We start from the raw sequence: 20095 nt of genomic DNA, 5'->3' as shown, positions 1-20095 counted from the left end.
ATTGGACACAAATCAGTCATACTTTCAGGATTTTTTACATTTGAAATCAAACATACGAGGATAGCAACATCTGTGCCGACAATATTCCAAAAGGTCCGCAAAAAACCTGCGTTTAAGCTATATATCCCCAGAGAGTTATCCATATGCATGGCAAAAACTGCTGCTTTTACCTCTTCTGGTGTGATCTCTGAAACTAACCTCGCATTATCATCCTCCCTTACTTGTTTGACTAACTCATGCCGCGTTAAGCCACCATCTACTGACGTACTCTGGAACAGGTCTGTGAAATATTTTTCAGTTTGCAACTGCCTAACTGTTTATGTTTTCTCCAGGCTGAGGTCAGGGCCGTCTCAACTACATGCCCTAATCTTTCCCCCTACAAAACCCAAGTCCACCACCCCGGAATCACTTATTGTTTTGTTTCCGTAGAACCTGCTAGAAGACTTCGAGGACGCAGCCGCCCCTCACTTCTCATCCGTAAACATTAAATCATTAAAATCTCCTATCATAAACCAGGATAGATTTGATCTATTAGCCAAATTTCAAATTAGCTTTCATGACTCACGCCTTCTCCCCATTGTGGACACTCATAGACACCGGTATATATCCATCTCCCAAACTGGTCATTTTCAACTTCCGAGTATTATTCAAAGTGGTGGAAGATTCAATGAGTAAGATATTTCATTCTACATAAATTTCAATCCCAGTTTCTATCACAACATGACTTTACTAGAGCAATACAGAACTATTCAGCTGAAGTTAACTTATGTATATAATTCTGAATTGTATAAAAAAAAACATCGCCAACCACCTGCCTCGTGGAAAGAGTATTGCAACTTCTCTAAAGATTTGGTGTTGCTATCTGAGACTGAAAAAGGGTAACAATTCCACCAGCAAAAAAAATGATTTTTACTAGAGAATATTTAAATAGAAAAACAGAGTACAATTAGGCACCCACATGCCAACGTTTACAAGGATATTCACACATATCCTCAAAGAAGGAAAGTTAAATAGCACACTAAAAAAAATAACATCATAAAGTACACAAGTCTACTGAATACCATTGGTAAGACTTACTATCTGTAATAAGGTGGGTGGTGGTTACGAGGGGAGGAACTACCATGTTGCATATTTGACGGATTCCCAGGCTGACCTCCACTTGCAGAAGAACTGGGATTGACTTGGGTCTTTTGTCCAAGGGGTGAGGAACCAGCAGGAGAGCTCATTGGATTATAAACCTGACCAGAGGGAGGCCCGTATGGTGAGGAACCAGCAGGTGAGCCCATTGGATTATAAACCTGACCAGAGGTAGGCCCATATGTTTGTCCAGGTAATGTGCTGGAGCCTGAAACAAAGGATGGTCCACTCAGCTGCATTGCTGGATCCCAAGATGGAGCTTGTCCAGGAGGACCCTGCCCGGGAGGACCCTGTCCAGGAGGTCCTTGCCCGGGAGGACCCTGTCCGGGAGGGCCCTGTCCGGGAGGGCCTTGAAGCGGCTGCATGTAATTGACATGTCCATGAGGGCCTTGAGGCTGCGCATAATTAACACCAACAAATTCGCTGGCGGTAAAAACTGGTGCAGCATGAGGATTCTGCCATACTGTTGCTCCAGCTGGCAGAGCAGCAGCAAAACCCGACTCTGGTACTGTATAATCTCTACTTTTGTCACTGAAGGCCTAGGCACATAGAAGATTTCCAATCAAATTCAAAAAATTAATTCCACGGGCAAACAGAACCAATTTTACAGCAGAACATGATGAAGCATACACTTGAGAGCAAAAAGTTTTACTTGATCATATGGTTCTTCCAAAGGACGACTGTTTAACTTATGCCTCTATAATTTTTCATCTAGCATTAATAAATAACACATATTTATATACCTTTACATTCAGATCAGTATGACGAGAGTATGATATATGAAGCTTACAGTAGCCACCATCATATATGCAGTGCCCCTCTAAAGCATCTTTAGCTGCGGCTGCAATATTGATATCTGTAAACAGAACCAATTGCAAAACTGTTTACATGACAGACTAATTTTATATCATATGCAAGGAAAACATCATGTAGTATAGAATAAATTATAAAAAAATACAAATAATCAAAAGAAGCGAAAGAAGCAATATTAGCCAACAGGAGAAAATAAAGGATGAACTGTGAAAAGAAAGGTAAGAGGTGAAGACAGAGAAATATTAACAGGGAACAACTCTAATAAATTCAAAGTTTGAAGCGTAGAAAGGCATATTTTCACAACTTGGTTTTTCAAATAAACAGGGGCAATCAAAGTACACCATTTGGAAAGTAGAACATGTAGGATTGGCTAGACAAGGTTAACAAAACTAGTATGAGAGTAGTATCAAACCACTAAGGTGTCGTTTGGTTGGGTGGTTATGAGTATAGAATCAACCAAACTCATACCTCGTGTCTGGTTAAACATGTTTTATTCTCATACCCATACCTCAAACCCCCAAAAAATGAGTTTTTGAAACCCAATGGGAGAGGTGGGTATGAGAAGGTGATATATATCATTTTTAATGTTGTTTTTTATTCTTCCAAAATTAAAAAATAAAATTATATGTACAAATAAATTTTATTAATAATTAAAAAAATATATGCAATTTTTCACATAATAAAATAATTTAATTTAGTCAATAACATAATAATATTTACAATTCAATGATTCATTCGAGCACTCCAACAACACAAAGATACCCTTAACCCCATACGACCCTAACCCGGTTCCCGTTTACAAACCCATACCACTCCGCGAACCAAACGACCCCTAAAAGTGTCCACTACTCAAAATTGTCAGCATATGACGCATAATGCTGATCGCAAGTAACGGATTCCCTCCCACAAGAATGTAAATAATTCAATCGACACCAATACTAAGTGACCTCTCCTTTTCATAGATCTAATTATTGTTATAGCATTAAGATATCAAAGACTAATCAAAAAATTCATTATTATGCTTTGTAACATTAAATATATTCCTAATCTCATTCTCCTTGCAAATACAAAAGCCAAGTTACAGAGTTAATTATGTCTTCATGATTAAACAGAAAGGGAATCAAAAATCAATCACAAGTGTAAATTTAATAGTTATCCTAACTATTAGCGATAGAACATTTGATTCTCATGTAAACATGTTAGTAACTTTACAAAAACAACACTTTTAGTTTTTACAAATTTTAACAGGAAACACGAACCAGGATACTGAATCAGAGCCTGAGTCGTCGCATTCTTCTCAAATATAGCAATTTTCTGAACCGTACCAAATGCAGAGAATACCTGAAACACAAGGAAATATATAATTTGAGATATTGACAATAATTACACCAAATAATGAAACAAATTCGTAAGCTTGCGAAGGAAAAAAAAAAGACACACTTATTACCGTATTAAGAACATCGACAGTGACATCATAGATCCTATTTTCAATTGAAGCAAGTAGTACATTACTCTCAGGTTCTTTCTTCTTTCCATCAGGACCTACAACAGGCTGAAAAGGATTTCAGTCAGTGACGCTTAACTGCCTAGTCAAATTGATGAGAGCCCAGAAACATACCTGGACAAATCCCTCAATTGCAGTTGAATTTACAGGAAGATATGGATTTGTATAGTCCCTGTAAGATGAGAAATGAATTACAAATTCGCAAAAAAAGATAGTTGTTATTAAACAAAAAACTTCTAGCGACTCTAAAAGGGAGTGCACCCTATAAAAAGCAACTTCTACCCCCGAGTCCCCTCTATTTATGTCTAAAACACTTTATGGAAGGTTGGGGTGACTAAATTAAGCAGTGATGTAAAATGAGGCATGAATGACGAAGAATTATATATGCTACAAACTCTAGGCACCTTCACCTATTGGCAGAATATAGTAATTAGTAAAGACAGACACCAGGTTATAGTAACAATCTCCAAGATCTACAGAAGAAGTTGTTTCACAAAACAAGGCATTAAGCAACAACTACAAATAACTCAAATCTTGTAAAGAGAAAACAGTGATTTTAACTTACTAATAATGAACACCAAATCATTACTTTATCATTTATCATATATATGGACGCATCACACATGATCTAACATATCAGTAAATAGACTACTTGTAATTATAATGTGATGGCTGTTACAATTTACTGGTAAACAAACAAATACAGATGTCATGTTTGCAATAAAACTTCACGCAAGGAAAATATATATGTTTATAACACAAACTGAAAACCAAAAAATGAAAATAATAGGGCAAGACATATCTATCTGGTAATCTGGTTTTAATAAATTATATTTAATTCTCACATGACTACTTATTAGTAAGGCTAAGAATTGAAACTAAGTGAAGATCTGTCAAGCTTAATGTTGAAGGAACTCGTTCAAAAAACATGCAGTGCCAAATTTAATCAGCAATCTCCCCTTCATAAGGTGATTTCTGCAAACTAATCGACTATCATCTCATTTTATAAGATAGAAGTAGCGTAAACAGTTTATCGAACGGCTGATTCACACTTAATGTCATCAACTAGGGTGCAGGTACGAGCATGCAATAAGATGAAGAAAATTACTAAGTGGACATGAAAAACACATCTGTTTTAGCTGCCGAGCTTCCCTAACCCCTAGCAAGACCTCAACTGCAAAAATGAGAAACACGCTGGCATAATACTATAATAGGCAACCATAAGACCTGACTAAATGCACAATGTATGCTTGAAATATTACTGGCCAGGCGAATTCAGTATTACCGGCTACGGTGAGATTGGAATTTGATGTTTAGATCGGTGTGAGCTGAATATGAGATGCGCAGATTGCAAGAACCAACATGTTCTGGAAGCAAGTACCTGGAAATTGTGTGGTAAAGTTTTCTTGTCAAGCAATCAGATACAAAATATGCTTGCAACTTAGATTTAAAAGCAGAAGCGGAAAGGAGAACAAATTTAACATATAAAAGTTGTATGCCTTGGAATACTTCTGCCATCTAAAGCTTCTCTTGCTGAAAGAGCAGTCTCAGCATCAGTAAATTGGATCAGCGCCTAGAATGATGATGAAAAACATTGTTAAGAGAAACAACTGCAATACTTCTGCAAAGTCAAAGTCAAAGAGTAGTAGCATATGACCTGAAATCCTGCTGCCTTCTCAAAAGTAGCAATCTTGTGCACAAATCCAAAAGCTGAGAATACCTATGACATGGTTCAATTAGGACTATGCACAGTCAATTAAAAAGTGAAGAAAAAACGCAAGTTAAAATATGATTATTTTTGCGCAATAATTGAATAAAAAAATACCCCACTGTGTGGATATTCAGAAATTAAACCAACAATCAGAATAAGTGCAGAGTGACACCTGTACATTTAAGCGTCAAGATAGACCATAAAAAGGCGTATGAAGCACATGAAAATATATCCAGACTGTCTCCACCAAAAGAACTAGATAAGAACCATCATTCTTTGCATCAAAACTGATCTCAAAGAGCATCGGCATAAAAGAGAATTAATGCACAAGGAAGAATGTGGTCTTAAGAGTAAATAAACATAATTATTTGATTTGCAGCAATTGGTTCGAGTGAATACAGAGAAACTTTAAATCTTAACTGATAAATAAACAAAGGTTTTTGTCAACAAATAAAAAATCTATATGCGACTTTAAAGGCACCAAAGCATTTCAACTAATAATCAAATTTACCACAAAATTTGTGGTGCTATATTTTGCCAATAGCAAGCCAAATCATTTAAGACATTTATGGAATATAATGCAAAACTCCCACGCAGAACAAGTACGAAAAGATTGAAGCAAAAATTCACAGATAATATATGGTGACTTTCATATAAGAGTTGAGAGATCATGCTACTGACAAGTAACTTCTTGAATTGAGGTCACCAAAACAACAAAGGTACTACAAACGACAGTAAGAGGGACAGCCTTAGTAAGGCGAAAGGACTCACCAAATGAATTACATCAATGCTTACGTCACCAGCTTCTACACCCTCAATGGTTACCAGCAACACATTTCCCGGAACATCACCTGGACCCTTATTGTTGACAATTTCATGTCTGTTTGAATATTGTATGTAAACATGTTTACCCCGAATAGATGCAGGTTCTGAAGATGAAGCATAATATGAAACCATATTAATGGCCTGATTAAGCTCCACCTGCATTACCAAAGTAGACAGAATTGACATCAGATATTATTCCTACATAATTTACTGTCATAACCTCCAGATGCCAAATTTAAAAAACACATCTAATGAAAATATTACGCGACCGCAAAAGGAAAAAAGTAATAAGACGCTGATCGGGAAATAAATTTGCAATTTAGAAGGCATCCTTATTAACACTTAAATTGACATAAATCCGATGTTAACAGAATATAATATAGAACAATCAGGCATACACCGTAATACGGACCCACAGAAATCCATCACCACGATATTCTAAACACTTATCCTAAAAGCGAGGTGCATACAATCCTTTTAATCAATACACATACTACATACTTCATTCTAAGCTTACATCTATAATATCTGCATCAAAAACAGATACACCAATTTATCAATTCGGTAAAACAGAATTGGCTACAACTCAAATACAAGCAATCGAGATCCCTGAACATAAACCATACATGAAATACACTCTCTCAATGCAATAAAACATCAGAACTATCTTCTTTGTAAAATTATCCCAACTACAATACACACAACGTAAAATCGATACACAGACATATTAATTCACTTAACAGAATTACCTATACAACTCAAGTACACGCATATGAGACCTCTAATTAAACCACAAAATCGAAATTCATAAACACAAAAACTTACGAATTCGACGAAGGCTTGATTGCGATTAGCGCCGACATTGCACTTAGTGTTAACGATCTTGCCAAAAGGCTTACAGAGCTCAACGAGCTCTTCTTCAATACATTCCCATGGAAGGTTACGCAAGTGAAGCACCTTAGATGGCGTCTGTGTGTACCGAAATTGAGGCTGATTAGGGTTGGACATGAGTAATTTGATTAATCGGGTTTTGAGTTGGAGGAGATGATTTGGGTTTTGAGTGATTTGGAATTAGGGTTTATATTTATGCTGTGTGTCTGTGTTGTGTTGATAGAATAGTAGAGCGAGAGGTTTCTCGTTCCGCTATCACAAAACGTACTTCGAGTGTTGACAACTTCGGGGTTGTGTACTTGTGTTTAATCGATTCTTTTATAGTAAAAACAAATGACACATGAACAATATACAAAAAAAATGTGTAATTCTGGTGAGATTTTTTTTTGACAAATAAATGATTTTGTTAAGAGAAATCATTTATCGGAACCAGCCGGGACAAATCCCGAACTGTCAACTACAATCTGATTGTGAAACAAAAAATGAGCTAAACAAATAGCCGTTTTATTTTCAGATCGCTTAACACATAGAATATTCAAATTCGTTGATATAAAAGTAATACAATGACATATCGAGCTATCCAACTTACATCACCTATGAAACTGGTAGCATCACAATTGACCATCACATAAGCATCATCTGTAGCCTAACGTTCACAACTATCAGTTATATCAACTGATATTGGAGCAATAAGGACTCCCAGAATATGAACAATTTTTTGTTGTGAAAGGTGAGTTTTTGCAATATTCACCGTCATCCCATGATCGATGCGAGTCTTACAGATCACCCAAAATATCATATAAATCCTTTTTAGAGAAACCTCCGACAACGATACGAAAACACACACAAAACTCAAAACATGACATACTAACATCCAAAAAATATGGGCACGACCTTGATAACAACGTACTCAACAAGATCTCACAGATCTTGGTTTATTGAAAAAACTGAAATACATAAAAGAGGATGGGAGAGCGAAATGGCTTAATCGATGAAGGGATGAAGACTAAAAAGACGGAAAAGTGGTGACTAGAACCCTAAGTACGGGAGTCGACTCTCAAAAGGGGAGGAAGATAGAAAACTCTAATTCTAACAAATAACACAAAATGGTATTAGATGCATTAATTCTGGTCAGATTACGAAGGTTGTTTTGGTGAAAAATTTTGAAATAGCGCATATGTAAATATGTGACGGATGTAGGGTTGTCAATGGATCCGGTTATTTTATTGAGCGGGTTTTAGCCGAACTTACGAGTTCTTAATAAATTTTAAAAGTTTAGATTTTAGAAACATTACATCAACTTAAAAATATTATAGATCTTCCGATAAAATATGACAATTTAAATAGCCTGTACTGATACAGTTCAACGCCCCAAATCAAATGTCTAATAAACTCAACTACCCAAATCCAAATGTTCAATCTCTAATTTTATTTATTAAATTTTTATATAGTATGTTAATCAAGTATTATATATGTGTGTGTGAGAGAGAGTAAAAGTCCGATCAGATTTTTTCCAGATCGGATCGTATTAAATCCATCTCCAATATATATTGGATCAGATTTTTTTGGGATCGGAATTTATTTTTGGTGATCCATATCCACACCATTAGCTTCTAGATCGGATCGGACCGGATATCCGACCTATTGACAGCCCTAGACGGATGAATGATACTAGACAAAATTATTTACGATGAAAAAAGTAAATAGTGATTTGAAACAAAAAAAAAATAGTTACATAATTAGTATCATCGTCAAGATTTGATGTGATAAAAAAATTAAATTATTAATGTTATTTGATTTGATTTGCAAATAGGTAGACTATTTCTTCCATAATCGTCTGCTTACTCTTTTCTATCTCTCTCGAAACGATCATTGATGATCATCCCTATAGAAACACATGCGACAAAAAATCTATTGATATTTTCAACATTTTATTGTCATTTTAAACTAAAATAATAATAATATGATATATAAAGTGTAGGTAATTTAATAAATAGATTGAATATTAGATTATACATATAATCAGAATGTGAAAACATGAATTATGAGAGTAAAAGATTAAATGTGATGAAAATTTAATTGTGTGTGTGTGTACATACATATGCATTCACACGATTAATAGGTTTGAGATGTAAATCGAATATGATGATTTACTGTTTAGGAATATAAGAATTAATGTATATGAGTCTGTAAAATGAAAGAAAATAAAGATATGATTATTCAAAATGAGTAATTTCTATAAATGTAGTTGACAGAATAATACATACAAATACGCCAATATATTACACATCATCGTTGTAAAATTAAATAGACAAACATGCATTGCATATATTAATATTACTTCATCAAGTAATACTAATATATGCAATGCATAGTTAAAATTTATAAAATGAGTTAATTGCATTTTCATATTATTTTCATAAATAAACGAGTTATTTCTGGAAAATAAGGAAAAACAAACAGAGACATGAAAATATAAATAGGTAACATTAACGACAGTTTTTAATGAAAAAACGGGTTGGAGTTACAAAGTGCAAGCGATGAAATTTGGATTGCAAATCGTCACACAAAAAAGTATAAGTACTTATGCATATTTTGGCCAAATTTAAATATTACAAAATGCAACGAACTTTATTTTATATCAGTTGAACAATGTAAGCATAATTGAACTAAAACTGAGAATAAAATAAAATATACGATAATATTATTGTTTTTATAATTAATGTAATAATATTATATTCAGTCATTTGTTATCCCAATCTAAAAATAAACATTAACAGAATCTTGAAAACTAAACAAACTATTTCAAGTACTATCATTTTAAAAGAGAATATGTATCTACATTTTAGTCACAATAAGATTTAAGTTTATGGTGAGACTTATAAGTTAGTTTTATATGTTATTCCTTTTTCAATATGTAAGAAAAAATATTATAATTTTTTTCCTAATATTTTTCGAAGTTCTCATACACCTCTGATAAAATATACAAAATTTAGGTTACAATCAACTTACTTTTTATTTGGAAGTCTGTATTGAGAATTTGAAGCATTTAATGTAATAACTTTAGATGACGTTAAGTGTTTTAGAATATTGATAACAATGAAGTATATTTTTTTATTTAACATTTTAATACACAAATTCATAAGACCTCCCCCCAGACCCCAACTTCCAAATTGATATCATTATTGAAAGTTGACAAACTATGAATTTCAATATTCCGATTTTCAGTTTAAATCAGTCTCTATATTTTTATACATAAACACCCAAGCTTTTCTACATATTGAAACATATTTAACAATCCTAACAAAAATAAAATAAAAATGAGACACGTTTAACATTAACATGACATAATATTTATTGCAAAAATTACATTAGATGGGGTTAAAAAAATAAATTAACTTACACACCGTTAATTTCAATAGTAGTTACGTGATTTCAACTTATTTCAAAAGTAGTCATGTTTCTCCTCTGAGATTTTTGAGGTATTTAAGGCAAATCATATAATGAAATAGATCATATTGTTGAAATAAGTACATGGTATAAAAGTTTACAAGTATGATATAAAAAGACACAATAAAACTAATTAGCAAATAAGTTGCTTTGAAGATGAATTTTTTCAAAGAAGCATATATCATACTAAAGAAATTATCAGGAGTTAATATTTCCTTGATCAGCGCTCATACCTTGCCATGTTTCATTAACAATTAAAGCTAAATAAGTGGGAGATTGAGTATATCTTATACTATTCAAATTCAAACAACCGGACATTGATTTTTAGGTTAAAAATACGGACTATCCAAAAAAAAGAAAACGGGTTGATTGTGTGAGGGTAATGGGTAGATTTATTCTGCCCATTGGGTAAAATGCTGTAAATGGGTTATGCTTTACTAATGTTCTATATTATAAATGGAGTATATGACGAGAATTTATATTATTAATATAAATAAGATATAATGTCAATATTTATGCACATTAATTTCTAAATACAATGATTTGATATAAGTGTTCCTGAGAAAAGAGATTTAAAAAATAAGCCCCCATAATTTTAAATTTTAAAGATTGCCACGACGATAGCAAAGATACGAAACATAATGATACTCCCTCAATCTCCTTACATGTATATTCTTTTTTGCTTTTTACACATGATTTAAGATATTTAAAAAAATATTTTTGATTAAAAAAAATAATCCCTTACATCTCCAATTAAAAAAAGTTTAAATATAATTATTAAGAGTATTCATTTTACAAGAATACATTACACTATTACAATTTATAATTCCTGTATTTGGCTCAAAGACACTTTGTTACCCATACTTAAAATTGTATATTGCAGTTTGTAACTCCTGCATTTTTATTTCGTAGCAAGTTTATCTATTTATAATCCAAACTCTTTTAAAAATAATATTATAGGGTCGCGCTCAAGAGAGAACCGGTTTTTAAAATAGAACAATAAAACCACTAAAGTTTTGCCGCAGAACCCTAAATTTTAAGTACATTTTTAGGATCTAAATATAAATACATGTTTTTTTCATGTTTTTTCATCGTTGGGTGTGTTCAAAAATACTGCAAACAAATACTGCACCACGACGTCCACAGATGTGTCGAGTAATTTCCAAACAAATACTGCAAGATTACAAATAGAAAAAATGGGTTAAATATCAAAGTGGTCACTGAAGTGGAGGTCATATATCACTTTGCTCACTAATCTTAATGGAGTCTCATTTCAATCATTAAAGTAATAATAAATATCAATCAAGTACCTCCAAATTTCAATTGGAGGAGTGAAAAATAATTTATAGAGTTTGACATATTATTTTTGAATACTACCACAACCAAGTAAAATGTTATGATTTCTAGTATTTATGATAATATATATAGATTTTATAAAGACTATTTACTATTTATTTTTTATTATAATAATATTTTCTTTGTTTTAATTAAAAATAAATAGTAAATAAAATTAATAAAATCTAAATATATTGTCATAAATACAAGAAGTCATAACCTTTTAATTGGTTGTGATAGTATTCAAAAATAATTTGTCAAACTCTATAAATAATCTTTTTACTCCTTGAACTCAAATTTGGAGGTACCTGATTGATATTCATTGTGATTTCATCTCCGACGGGGCTTCCATCGGTTTCCGGTGGAAAGCCCCAAATCTTTTCGTTTGATTGCTAGTTTTTGATTGTTCCTGCTTTTTCATTGAGTTTCTTAATAAATCTCCATCTTCGGGGAAAGTTTTCTTAGATCTATATCACCGAAACTTTCGATTTTCGTTCTTATTCGCTTCCAGAGGCCTTTTTGGATTTGTGAGTGGATCGATTATCTCCTAAGCGTCGTGGTGCAGATCTAATTGTTTTAGTTTGTTTTGATTATAATTTGATTTCTCTCCCTGGTGAGAGTGTGTGATTTTTCTCTCCTTCTTTTGTGAGAGTGGTTTGGATTCATAGATAAAATCTTTCGGGAATTGCATTTGTGGTCGATAGCTCAAACGGAGTTTTTGGAAAAGATGGTGAACACAGAGTAAGGATCTATACATGTACCATCGTCAATTTCAACATCGCTTATTTGTCTCATCTTGGGTATGAAGACATGCATGTTAATTTTTTCTATGTTTGTTCGACTCGATCATTCTTGTAGATGCCGTATGGCCATTATTTATTGAATTATCTCCTTTTTTTCAAAAAATAATTTAAATGAGACCCCGTTAAGATTAATGAGCAAAGTGATATATCAACTCCGTGACCATTTTGATATTTAATGATAGAAAAAATTTAATAACAACGGTTTGAGTAACGGACCATCACGCGTCATTGTACTTTGAAAGCAAACCTATCAGCCAAAGAGCATCGGCGCGTACCGTACACATCTATACATCATACATACATAACGCACCCTTGTGTTTATTTTGCGAAGAGTAGAAGAGGGGCTAAGGTCAAAACCCTAGAAATTCGTACTGCCACACCGATCGTCTCAACTAGCCACAAAGGTAATTTCAGCTATCGATAATATGTAGTTAATTCACACACACAAATCAAATTAGTATGTATAGATCTAATGGGTTCGTGTAGGGATCCGAAAATATTTTTGCTTCTATCGTGTTTGTAATTAGCAGGTTGCTAGTGCTTATATATCTTTTTCTGCAGATTATATGTCGTAATTGTGTTTGAATTGAGAATGTAAGCAGTGCCTTTGACTTTTCTGTTTTCATATGACCAATTAGAGATTTGAATTATCAGGAATTGCGAAATTGCAGTAACAGTTTTTTTTTTTTTTTGTGTGTTTTGATTTTGCTGGTCTTTTGTGGAATTGCTTTTTTAGTTTGAACTATCAAGAAATGTGAAATTGTAGTATTAGTTTAATGTTTGATTTTGCTGTGATTTACGGAATTGCTTATTTAGTTTAAATTATTAGGAATTGTGAGATTGTAGTATCAGTTTAATTGTTTTGAGTAAAAGGAATTGCTTCTTTAGATGTTAATTTTAGGGGTCACTTAAATTTAATATTCTGATGTTTAAACCATTTCATCCAGAGATGCTTTAAATGTTATTAACATTATTGTTATTGTAATTTTTTTTTCTTTTTGTGAAAAGTTTTTTAATCTGTCAGGTTTGGTTTGTTATTTGTGTTCTGACTTGTGATAGTATGTAATGTGGGTGTCAAACAGTTTGAATGGCTGGTCAGAGGAACAGTTACGGAAAGCGTTCTCATTCACATTCGGATTATTCTGATGATGGGAGAAATAAAAGGAGAAATTCTGGCCCGGAAAGGGAGTCATTTGCTATCGGGGCAGAAGATACAGTTTATCGGTATTTGTGCCCGGGAAGGAAGATTGGAAGCATTATAGGGAGGGGAGGAGAAATTGTCAAGAAGATACGAGCTGAAAGTAAATCGAAAATAAGAATTGGTGAAACTGTGTCGGGATGTGACGAACGTGTTGTGACAATATACAGCCCAAGTGATGAAACAAATGATTTTGATGGTACTGATGACCGTGTCTGTCCATCGCATGATGCTCTCTTCATGGTACATGACAGAATAGTTGCTGATGATTTGTCTGATGATCCTGAAGAAGAGCCACAAGTTACTGTCCGGCTCCTAGTACCGTCTGATCAGATTGGATGTGTTATTGGGAAAGGAGGACAGATAGTTCAGAGCATCCGCAGTGATACTGGTGCACAGATTCGCATTATGAAGGATGATCATCTACCCCCTTGTGCGCTGGCCTCTGATGAACTCGTGCAGGTAAACTATATTGTAGGAACTATTCATCATGACTCCTGTTCTGATTGAATTGTCATGTTTCTAAAGATTGAATTTAATTTAAGGGGAATTGTCCATCTTGTACATAATTTTCATATTGTGATAACAAATTAACATCTTGATTTTTTTCTCTTTTTTGTCTTTTGTATTGGATACTTGACCTCTAATATTTTGTTCGTTATATTCTTTTTATGTTTCATACAACTAAAAAAATGCAGGAAAATAATTCTTTTACTAGTTTACAGTTTAAAGGAAATAATTACTATAAGTCCGTTGTCAAAGACGGCAAAGTGCCTAAATGATGTAATACCTTTTGTATTTTTTCGAGTACTACCTCCATTTTTTTTCCAGTTGTGCTTTCTGAAACTCGGAAATAATCATATATAATTGTGTTGGCATTTTAGATATCTGGAAAAGGTGCTGTTGTTAGGAAGGCTCTTTTTCAAATTGCAGCTCGTCTTCATGATAATCCATCGCGCTCCCAGCATATGCTTATTTCTGCCAAGCCGCCAAATGCTTATGAGTCCGGAGGTTCGGTTATGGGTCCTACAGGTGGTGGCCCAATCATGGGGTTGGCTCCTGTAATGGGTTCTTATGGTGGATATAAAGGTGAGAATGGACGCTGGTCGGGTTCCCTCTACTCAGCTCCAAGAGATGAGCCATCTTCAAAGGAATTCTCTCTACATTTAGTCTGTCCTACTGCAAACATCGGTGGTGTAATCGGAAAAGGTGGATCCATAATTAATCAGATTAGAAAAGATTCTGGCGCCACTATAAAAGTTGATAGTTCTTCTGCTGAGGACAATGATTGCATCGTATCAATTTCTGCAAAAGAGGTAAATACTTTGACCTTTCTTCTTACACAGGCTATGATTTTAGTATTCTGGTATGTCACACATTCTTAGGCATATCTTAATATTCTGTTTTCAGTTTTTGGAGAACACATTCTCTCCAACAATCGAAGCAGCATTGCGACTGCAACCAAGCTGTAGTGAGAAAGTTGAAAGAGATTCTGGTCTAATTTCATTCACAACTCGTCTTCTTGTGCCAACTTCTCGAATTGGATGCCTTATTGGGAAATCTGGAAGTATAATTACTGAAATGAGGAATACCACTAAAGCTAATATTCGCATTCTTTCAAAGGATGATGTTCCGAAAGTTGCATCTGAGGATGATGAGATGGTTCAGGTAAATATTCCATTACTGTAAGTTAGTACGTGTACCACAATTGATCATGTATTGAGTCTCATGTTATATATTGTAGATATCTGGAGATCTTGATGTTGCAAAGGATGCTCTTTTACAAGTAACCTCAAGGTTGAGGGGAAACCTCTTTGATAGGGAAGGTCCTGTATCTGCTTTTGTGCCAGTTCTTCCCTACCTTCCTATGGCAGTTGATCATTCAGACGGCATGAAATACGAAAGTAGAGATAGTAGAAGATATGGCCGTGAACATTCATATTCTAGTGGTTATGGTGGCCCTGGTGATCTTCCAACTAGTGATTTGTATGGAACTTATGGAGGTTTGCACGTGAGTTTTCTCACCTTTAACCTTATTAATATTGGTCGTGAGACTAATTAGCTTATAGTTAATTGTCTACAGAGATTCTGCGCTGTTATTATGAGAGTTACATATGTAATAGCAGCTATTGACACTCTTCAACTACTCCATTATTGTTAATTTATCAATTGCAGAGTGGCAGCGGCGGCAGTGCTTACGGAGGCTATGGTGGCTATTCTTCAGGGCGTACTGGTAGCTCTGGGTACGCTCCCCCTCCCTCTCGTTGCATCTTTTGTTTAGTTTTGTTGATAGATTTAGTTGAAGGAATAAGTACTGAATATCATCACTAGACTAGTTTTCTTACTATTAGATTTTTACTTGTTGCCCAACTAGGAGGGTTTTAACTATTGTTATTTGTCCCATACCTAGGAAATTCTTTTGCCGTTACTTTGCCCAAACCTATGTTCTTATTGTTAATTCTTTCTGTTGCTTTTAATTTTTTATTTTTTTGCTCTTGCTTTAGCTTTTGATCCATGAGTTAAACTTTATTTCTCTGTGATCCAACTGCACCTTAAATTTGATCTGGCAGATCTGTTTACCATTGGATATCCATGCAAGAATAAAAGAAAATGTCGTAATGCATGCCCTCATAGATCAAGCAATTTGTTAAAGTAAATATATATTTTGTATTAAGATGCCTGCTATATGTGTCGTATTTGAGTCTGAACATCTCTTTATAAAGAGTTTAGGATGACATCAGTTGTCATTCTAGTCTCTGTAATCCTAGTTCTTGATGTTTATAACTCATAACCAGGTACTCGGGGCAAAGCTCTGCTCCACGGCGTAGGAGTTACGGTCACTAAAGCTTGGTGACTGGGCCCGCAGGTAATCTATGCCTCTAGCTATTCTTCTCCCTTTGAGCCTGTCAACATACTCCTCTTTTCTTTGGTTGTTTGGGTATTAGCACATGAGAAGTTTACCAATATACTCTTGTTACCAAATATCTCCCATGCATGAAACTGATGCTCTTATTTCCCTTTCTTCCCTGTCCCAACGAAACAGCTGATATATCTGAAGCCTGAAGCCAGCCAACTGCCTATTTGGTGAAGCCTCCTGCCTTAAACCAGAAGTCAAGCTGAAACAGGGTTTGGGAAACTAGTGGTCCACCATGATGCTATTGTTGGGGGGGGACCAATATCTGAAGATCTTACACTATACTGAAACTCAGCCATGCCCCACCACTATATTTACCAGGCTCACAATTTAGCTCCCATGAACTTGAGTAACAGCAATTGCCTTGTCCTTGTTCCCATTTACTGGCAGTAGTACTGACTTTACCGGTTCTCAGCTGCGTGTCTAGTGTTTTGTCAATTTGTATGGATTGAACCAGCTAATAAATATGAGTTTTATTTGGTGAAATTGCATGGATTGATACCTGGTTTTATAATGCATGCTATAGGGTGTTTATGTTATGCTTGATGATGTCTTCATATGCCTTTGAAGTTCCAATGCAGTATACATACCTTGCTTTGATCGTAAATCCTACCATATGTTTGTTGACCTATGTTAGCCGGATTCTCCATTTTTGTTCGTGTCCACCAGACATGACATGGGCGTGGGTATGGGATCTGACTCTGATCCTTTTTAATAAAACTGGAGATTTACCTTGTAGCATTCCAGTTTGAAATGAAAATTAAGATCTTGCTTCAACTTGTATACAGAGAGCAAGGTCCATCAATGAATTGTTTCTATGCTACAATCTAACATATATAGTTAAGTGTGTGTGATTTATTTCTAGTAGACTTTATCTTTATGAATGCATAATATATTTGTCTATATAAAGTCTGACTTGCATTAAGCTTACGTGCCTAGTCGCAGCACCCGTGTCTAATTTCGTATCCATGTGCAAGAATCCTAGTTATCCAAAAATTAAGAATCCGACTTTTGGATCCACACCCGTGTCCCGAGTTGGGTAACATAGGTGTTTACCAAATCTGTCTACATATTTCTTGCTTACAGCTTTTTGCACTAATTTTCCGATATTACCAATTACTATTAATGCTGTTGAGCTCATTTTGCTTTAAGTTGAATTGAAAAAATATTAAGATTTTGTCAGATAAATGCATGAGGTGCTCGACTGAAATAGTAAGGAGGATATCCCCCATAATCTGTGCTTGCCATTTCTGTTACACAGGTTAGATTGTTGAGTGCTGTTATCTGTTTGGATATCCATGACAGATCCAATATCTGGACAATGTGAATTATGGAACGCTGTAGTTCTTGCTTGCCTCAGTCTTTATTCAGATCGTAAGAGGCCCATCAGGCGGGTTTACAAATATATGGATATGGATCTGGTAAAATCTTACAAATATATGGCACGGTGGGTTTATATTACATTTTGTAGTTTTTATTTCTTATTCAATAGTTTTAATTGTTTTATGTGGTTCCAATTGGAGAAATCTAGGTCAATCTTTGCAGTTGCTAGGCCCTGTTATTGTTATCAGTGGATACTTCTGGCAATTCATCCAGGTACTATATACTTGAAAGGCAAGTCTATCATGGTAGGTGCCTGGGCAGGATAGAATACAAGTGTCTAGCTTCCTTACTTCCCTCTCCATGTCTCTCTCTATATATAGTCTAATATAATTGATTAATGTTCCTATAGCCAGGGTGAGCTGTGACTAATTCAGCCAATGTGCATCTAAAGTGGTCTGATGGAACGGGTAAAAAGCTTAAATACATTTTCCAAAGTAGTAAAACAGAGTAAGGTCTCTGTCGTTTAGATAACCGAACAGACAACCAAGCCTCCCTGATCCCTGTGTAGGTCAAATAATCATTTTACAGCTGTCCTGATTTTATAGAATAGCTATCTCATCTCTATTAACCCTAAAGAGGGAAGGATATAGATGATATTTCAAAATAAAATCATTTTTCAGTTTATGTTTCTATAATGTCTAACCAGTACTAATATCATAATTGCAAAAATATTACTTGTAAAATTATATATAGTAAATTAATCTAGAATTATTTGTTAGTAGCAGAATTTTAGATTAGAGTGATCACCGGGAGTCCTTCATTTCCCTTGCTTAGGTGCTGGGAATTTCTCAACAGACTCTCCAAAACATAGTCAATAGTCTTTAGATAAAATTATGGAAATAATATATACTAAATATAATCTTATAAAGTAATATTTCTCGCTTTATGATGCTATATTTGGCAGAAAATGAGAGATAGATAAGAGCGGTTTGTAGCTAGACATGAAAGAATTTTCAAATGAACTTTAAAGCAGAATTATTCTCAATAATCTTTTATATTACAATGAGGTTCTTTTATTGTCTTACATCTTTGCAGCTTCTTATCTGTCTAACTCCCATTTAGTGTTTTGTCTGCTTCATAATTCTTTTCCAGTTTTTGCAATTTCGCCCTTTCCTTTCTTTCTATCTTGTCTGTTGCATGATTCCATTTATATCTTCTTTTTCCAATTACCTTATGATTTCATTTTTTATTAGCTAATATTATAGTGTTGTGGACCTTTTTGTAGTTAAACTACATTGGGTCTGTATTTTATTTTTTTTGGTTTCCACCATCATTTGAAGAGATTAGAAGACCTGTCTAAATATTATCATTCTGAAATTGTCATTATTTGCACTATTGGTTTCATGTCGTTCTGTGACTTGTACTATTGGTTTCATGTCTTTTTGTAACTTGCTATAGCATTTTTTTTCCCGTATTTTCTTTTGCATGTGTATGATGTAAATTAATAATTTTGTCACACCCTTTAACATTTGGGACATTGTTTATTATAATATGTAGCTGTATTTTGTGCTATTGTGACATTGTTTTTTTTTTTTTTTGTCAGGTATTGTGACATTGTTTTATTATAATATAAAGTTGCATTCTGTGATATAAGTTGAAATTGTTACTTAATCACAATAATGGAAAATTGTCGCAAGATAATGTAATCAGTACTATTTATTTTGGGAACAAAACACTACAAATACATAGGGTTGTAATCGATACAGACTATCTGGTGTCTTGGTTTATATCTGACTCGAAAATATAATACATGTCTCATATCCGTTTTGAAAATGATCCAAATCTGGCGGAAAAATTAAGTTCGGATAATATATAATCCCAGATATGATCACTTCTGCACCCGCTTAGATTAGGAGGGGTGTATTGAATTGGGATTTTAAAGCTTTTTTTTTATTCATGAAATCTGAGGGTATTCAATTGGGATCGTTTCAAATCCATTAAAATTTTGAGGTATTCAATTAAGATTTTAAATTATGCTACAAAATCTGATGGTATTCAATTGCAATTTTAAATTATGTTTTAAAATCCGATGATATTCAATTGGGATTGTTTAAATTCCATTTGAATTTGATGGTATTCAAATGCTGATGGATATTTTTGGATTTTATAAAATGATAGGATTTTGTGACGT

The 20095-nt window shown here is 34.1% G+C and overlaps 2 protein-coding genes across 6 annotated transcripts; one reads left to right on the top strand and one right to left on the bottom strand.

Moving 5' to 3' along the window:
• Positions 1-869: 869 nt before the first annotated feature.
• Positions 870-7203, bottom strand: LOC108214288 (polypyrimidine tract-binding protein homolog 1). 4 transcript variants are annotated; one of them, XM_064089144.1, is made up of 11 exons: positions 6816-7186; positions 5937-6146; positions 5112-5174; positions 4954-5027; positions 4740-4835; positions 3569-3626; positions 3398-3502; positions 3210-3291; positions 1928-1993; positions 1790-1848; positions 1537-1676 (listed from the first exon to the last, which is right to left on the bottom strand). In XM_064089144.1, exons 1-10 carry the CDS (start codon positions 6996-6998, stop codon positions 1835-1837), a joined length of 951 nt encoding a protein of 316 aa, XP_063945214.1. In that variant the 5' UTR covers positions 6999-7186; the 3' UTR covers positions 1537-1676; positions 1790-1834. The 4 variants fall into 4 exon arrangements, with proteins under 4 accessions (XP_017241710.1, XP_063945213.1, XP_063945215.1 ...); XM_017386221.2 differs by lacking the exon at positions 1790-1848 and having other exon boundaries at positions 870-1676; positions 1881-1993; positions 6816-7203; XM_064089143.1 differs by having other exon boundaries at positions 1533-1848.
• Positions 7204-12671: 5468 nt separating this feature from the next.
• LOC108214559 (KH domain-containing protein At4g18375) lies at positions 12672-19476 on the top strand. 2 transcript variants are annotated; one of them, XM_017386622.2, is made up of 8 exons: positions 12672-12873; positions 13552-14129; positions 14552-14983; positions 15078-15335; positions 15412-15678; positions 15843-15910; positions 16463-16533; positions 16711-17120. In XM_017386622.2, exons 2-7 carry the CDS (start codon positions 13557-13559, stop codon positions 16509-16511), a joined length of 1647 nt encoding a protein of 548 aa, XP_017242111.1. In that variant the 5' UTR covers positions 12672-12873; positions 13552-13556; the 3' UTR covers positions 16512-16533; positions 16711-17120. The 2 variants fall into 2 exon arrangements, with proteins under 2 accessions (XP_017242111.1, XP_017242112.1); XM_017386623.2 differs by lacking the exon at positions 16711-17120 and adding an exon at positions 17843-19476 and having other exon boundaries at positions 12732-12873.
• Positions 19477-20095: the final 619 nt, after the last annotated feature.

This window comes from Daucus carota, chromosome 3 (genome assembly GCF_001625215.2).
Source record: "Daucus carota subsp. sativus chromosome 3, DH1 v3.0, whole genome shotgun sequence".
Lineage (NCBI taxonomy): Eukaryota > Viridiplantae > Streptophyta > Magnoliopsida > Apiales > Apiaceae > Daucus > Daucus carota.
Note: the sequence above shows the minus strand (reverse complement) of the source record. Positions and strands in the feature narration are given on the sequence as shown.

What these genes read in the sequence shown, in the direction of transcription:
- LOC108214288 (XM_017386221.2), bottom strand. Translation starts at nt 6,998, where the DNA reads ATGTCCAACCCTAATCAGCCTCAATTTCGGTACACACAGACGCCATCT. An exon ending in GCATTGATGTAATTCATTTG is followed by an intron (nt 5,175 to 5,936) that starts GTGAGTCCTTTC and finishes ACCATGTCATAG; the next exon opens with GTATTCTCAGCTTTTGGATT. An exon ending in GGCTCTGATTCAGTATCCTG is followed by an intron (nt 1,994 to 3,209) that starts GTTCGTGTTTCC and finishes TTCTGTTTACAG; the next exon opens with ATATCAATATTGCAGCCGCA.
- LOC108214559 (XM_017386623.2), top strand. Translation starts at nt 13,557, where the DNA reads ATGGCTGGTCAGAGGAACAGTTACGGAAAGCGTTCTCATTCACATTCG. An exon ending in TATCAATTTCTGCAAAAGAG is followed by an intron (nt 14,984 to 15,077) that starts GTAAATACTTTG and finishes TTCTGTTTTCAG; the next exon opens with TTTTTGGAGAACACATTCTC. An exon ending in GGGCGTACTGGTAGCTCTGG is followed by an intron (nt 15,911 to 16,462) that starts GTACGCTCCCCC and finishes ACTCATAACCAG; the next exon opens with GTACTCGGGGCAAAGCTCTG.